This window comes from Arachis stenosperma, chromosome 10 (assembly GCF_014773155.1).
Source record: "Arachis stenosperma cultivar V10309 chromosome 10, arast.V10309.gnm1.PFL2, whole genome shotgun sequence".
Classification (NCBI taxonomy): domain Eukaryota; kingdom Viridiplantae; phylum Streptophyta; class Magnoliopsida; order Fabales; family Fabaceae; genus Arachis; species Arachis stenosperma.
Genome location: NC_080386.1, coordinates 51686255 through 51690716, shown reverse-complemented (window position 1 = coordinate 51690716; position 4462 = coordinate 51686255). Strand labels below are relative to the sequence as shown.

At 42.7% G+C, this 4462-nt stretch overlaps 1 protein-coding gene across 1 annotated transcript; it reads left to right on the top strand.

Moving 5' to 3' along the window:
• The first annotated feature begins 2793 nt into the window (after positions 1–2793).
• Positions 2794–3375, top strand: LOC130957073 (uncharacterized). The gene has a single exon (XM_057883969.1). It carries the CDS (start codon positions 2794–2796, stop codon positions 3373–3375), a length of 582 nt encoding a protein of 193 aa, XP_057739952.1.
• The last annotated feature ends 1087 nt before the right edge of the window (positions 3376–4462 follow it).

The following is a 4462-nucleotide window of genomic DNA, read 5'->3' as shown; positions in this document are numbered from 1 at the left end:
AAATAGTGGTTTATCAGCCATGCCTAGACCTTGTTCTTATGTATTTTCAACGATGGAGTTTCTACAAACCATAGATTAAGGTGTAGAGCTCTGCTGTTCCTCGAGTATTAATGCAAAGTACTATTGTTCTTCTATTCAATTCATGCTTATTCTATTCTAAGATATTTATTCGCACACAAGAACATGACGAATGTGATGATTATATGACACTCATCACCATTCTCACTTATGAACACTTGACTGACAACCACTTCCGTTTTACATGAAAACAAGCTTGAATGTATATCTCTTGGGTTTCTAATCAACGATTCACATCGACTCCCCTCTGACAATGGTTATCTGAATCTGAGATTAGAATCTTCGTGGTATAGGCTAGAATCCATTGGCAGAATTTCTAAGATCCAGAAAGTCTAAACCTTGTTTGTGGTATTCCGAGTAGGATATGGGATGGGATGACTATGACGAGCTTTAAACTGGTGACTGTAGGGTGTGGTGACAAACGTAAAAGATAGTAAATCCTATTCATACATGATCAAGAACCAATAGCTGATTAGCCATACGATATCTGTGCATGGTATTTTCATCCGAGACGAGAAATCCGACAGTTGATTAGCGGTACAGAAACCGTAGAGGACCATTTTCACTGAGAAGACAGGAAGTAGCCATTAACAACGGTGACACCCAACATACAGCTTGCCATAGAAAGGAGTATGAAGGATTGGACGAAGGCAGTAGGAAAGCAGAGATTCAGAAGGAATAACGCATCTCCATACGCTTATCTGAAATTCCCACCAATGAATTACATAAGTATCTCTATCTTTATTTTATGTTTATTTATCTTTTAATTATCAAAACTCCATAACCATTTGTATCTGCTTGATTGAGATTTACAAGATGACCATAGCTTGCATCAAGCCGACAATCTCCGTGGGATCGACCCTTACTCACGTAACGTTTATTACTTGGATGACCTAGTGCACTTGCTGGTTAGATGTGGGAAGTTGTGAAAAAGAATTGAGATTACAATTGTGCATACCAAGTTGTTGGCACCATTGAGATCACAATTTCGTGCACCAATCTCCTATGTGATAAGTCTCATTATTGTTTCTTAGATGGATATTCCAGTTATTTCCAAATTCACATTGCTCCCCAAGACCAAGAAAAAACAACTTTCACATGCCCCTTCAGAACGTATGCGTATAAGAGAATGCCATTTTGCTTGTGCAACGCACCGGCTACGTTCTAAAGGTGTATGATGAGTATATTTGCGGATCTTTTGGAGCAATGCATGGAGGTGTTCATGGACGACTTTAGCATGTATGGGGACTCTTTTGATCTTTGCTTAGACAATCTTGCAAAAGTGTTAGAAAAGTGTACTAAATCAAACCTTGTGTTGAATTTTGAGAAATGCCATTTTATGGTTAGACAATGTATTGTTTTAGGGCACTTTGTCTCTAAAGAAGGGATTTTTGTTGATCCGGCAAAGATCAATGTTATTTTTAGTTTGCCTTACCCCTCTTCTGTGAGGGAAGTCCATGCATTTCTTGGACATGCAAGTTTTTACCGGTGGTTTATTAAGGACTTTAGTAAGGTGGCATTACCTCTCTCTCGATTGTTGCAAAAGGATGTTAATTTTGATCTAAGTGAAGAATGCATGGAGGCCTTTGACAATCTCAAAATTGCTTTGACCCAAGCTCCCATAGTGCGAGGATCGGATTGGACTAGACCATTCCAGATCATGTGTGATGCCTCAAACTATGCGGTGGGAATGGCTTTAGGTTAGTGCGAAGGTAAAATTCCTTATGTTATTGCCTATGCCTCTAAAACTTTAGATGGAGCACAATCCAATTATACTACCATCAAGAAAGAATTGTTAGCTATTGTATTTGTCTTGGATAAATTTCGGGCTTATTTACTTGGTTCTAAGGTGGTAGTATACTCGGATCATGTGGCATTGAAATATTTGTTGGCCAAAAAGGAATCCAAACCAAGGTTGATAAGATGGGTGTTGCTATTGCAAGAATTTGACCTTGAAATCAAAGATAGGAGTGGTTCGCAAAACTTAGTGGCGGACCACTTGAGTAGCCTTGAGCACACAAAGGGTGATGCCACTCCTATTAATGATACCTTCCCTCTTGAGGGCTTGCTAGCAATCTCCAAAGTTATCCCTTGGTATGCACCTATTATCAATTACTTGGTTTCTCGCACCTTTCCTCTGGATTTCTCCCAACATTAAAAGGATAAGCTTAAAAGCGAATCCAAATATTATGTATGGGATGATCTGCACTTATAGATATGTGGTGCCGATCAAGTAATTCGAAGGTGCATACCACAATCCGAGCATCAAGCTATCTTGGAGGCTTGCCACTCTTCTGAGGGTGGTGGCCATTTTGGTCTTCAAAGGACGGCTCGGAAGGTCTTGGATTGTGGCTTTGGATGGTCTACTCTTTTCAAAGATGCTTCTCTCTTTTGCAAATCTTGTCTACCATGCCTTAGATTTGCTAATATCTCCAAAAAGGATGAAACTCCCCAACAAACTATGTTATTTTGTGAGATTTTTTAAGTTTGGGGTATTGACTTTATGGGACCCTTCCCAAATTCTAATGGTTTCATGTATATTTTTCTAGCCGTTGACTATATTTCCAAGTGGGTGGAGGCAATTCCCACTAGGACTGATGATGCTAATGTAGTGCTTTCTTTTGTTCGGAATAACATTATATACCACTTTGGATCACCACAAGCAATCGTGAGTGATCAAGGCTCACACTTTTGCAACAAAAGAATGGCAGGTTAATGAAGAAGTATGGCATCATCCATAAAGTGGCCACGGCATACCACCCCCAAACAAATGGCCAAGCCGAGGTCTCCAATCGAGAAATCAAGCGCATATTGGAAAAGGTTGTGAAGCCTCATAGGAAAGATTGGAGTTCTAAGCTCAGCGATGCGCTTTGGGCCTACCAGATGGCATACAAAATGCCAATTGGTATGAGCCCATTCCGGTTGGTCTATGGGAAGGCTTGCCATCTTCCGGTGGAGATAGAGCATAAAGCGTATTGGGCCATAAAAGAGTGCAACACAGGGTTTGGGGTTGGAGTCGAAAGGAAGCTACAATTAGTGGAGCTTGAGTGCCTTAGATTGGAAGCCTATGAGAATTCAAGGCTTTACAAGGAGAAGATGAAAGCGGTGCATGATCGACACATAAAAAGGAGAGAGTTTAGAGCCGGAGAACTAGTTCTCCTCTATAACTCTAGGTTAAGGTTGATGCCCGGGAAGCTAAGATCAAGGTGGGAAGGCCCGTATAGAGTAGAGAAGGCCGAACCATATGGAGTCTACCACTTAAGGCACCCTTCAAATGAAAAGCAACAAAGAGGTTGAGGTGTTCCTTCTTGAGGATGCACTCGAAGGTGAGGAGATTTGAGATCATGACTGTCCAACTTAAGGACGTTAAACAAAAGTGCTAGGTGGGAGACCCCCCACCATGGTATGATTGCTCTTTGTTTCTAGCTCATTGTATATAGCTTTTGGATTCTTTGTGGCTTTTGTGATTGCTTGATTTGTGGGTTTGTTCATAGTAGAATTGCTTTTTCCTTGATTTTGGTGTCATATTGCTCATGAGGAGTCCATGAATAATCGTTTGATTGAAGTGAGATGTTGAAGAAATGCTTAAGGTTGAGTGTTACATTAGATTTTTTTTATGTTTTTGACCCCCTTAGCATGCATTCCCACCAATTTATGCTATAATTGCCCCTCCTCATGTGTATGAAAAAAAAGGGCATCCACGCGCAAGCGTGCTGTGCGCGTATGCGTCGGCATGGTTTCGCGACTCTCTGGTGCAAAAACCCGAGAGTTTTGCCCACTTTGTGCCCCTTTTGTGCCAAAGGCACAATTACGAACCACGCGTAAGCATGGCTGACGCTTACGCGTCCCTTGCCATTCCGCACACCCACGCGTAAACGTGGGCAACGCGTACGCGTCGATTGCATATTTTGAACTCTCTGGCACCAAAATTCGAGAGTTGTGCCTACTTTATGCCCACTTTATGCTAAGCGACACACGCGTATGCGTGGGCGATGCGTACGCATTGATCGCCGGTTTTATTTATCCACGCGTACGCGTCGATGGTGCTGCATGCCATTCTTAGTACAACCAACCCGAGAGTTAGGCCTACTCTTTGCCAACTTTGTGCCTAAGGTACAAAACTACGCACGCATTCCCTCTCTTTTCTGCTCCCCACGCGTACGCGTGGGGGCCGCATACGCGTCACTTTCCTTCTCTATCCATCCACACACACGCGTGGAGTGCGCGCACGCGTCGATCCCTTGACGCAAGTGAAACATAGTGCATCATGTTTTCAGTTTTTCCTCACATCTCCTCTTCCATTACTTGCTCCCTTCTCCTCCCATCTTCCACCACCTTGTCTTCGGCAACCAACAGCGCCGGCGACCACCACCGCCTCCGGCGG

Coding starts and splice junctions, on each gene's coding strand:
- LOC130957073 (XM_057883969.1), top strand. CDS start 2,794: ATGAAGAAGTATGGCATCATCCATAAAGTGGCCACGGCATACCACCCC.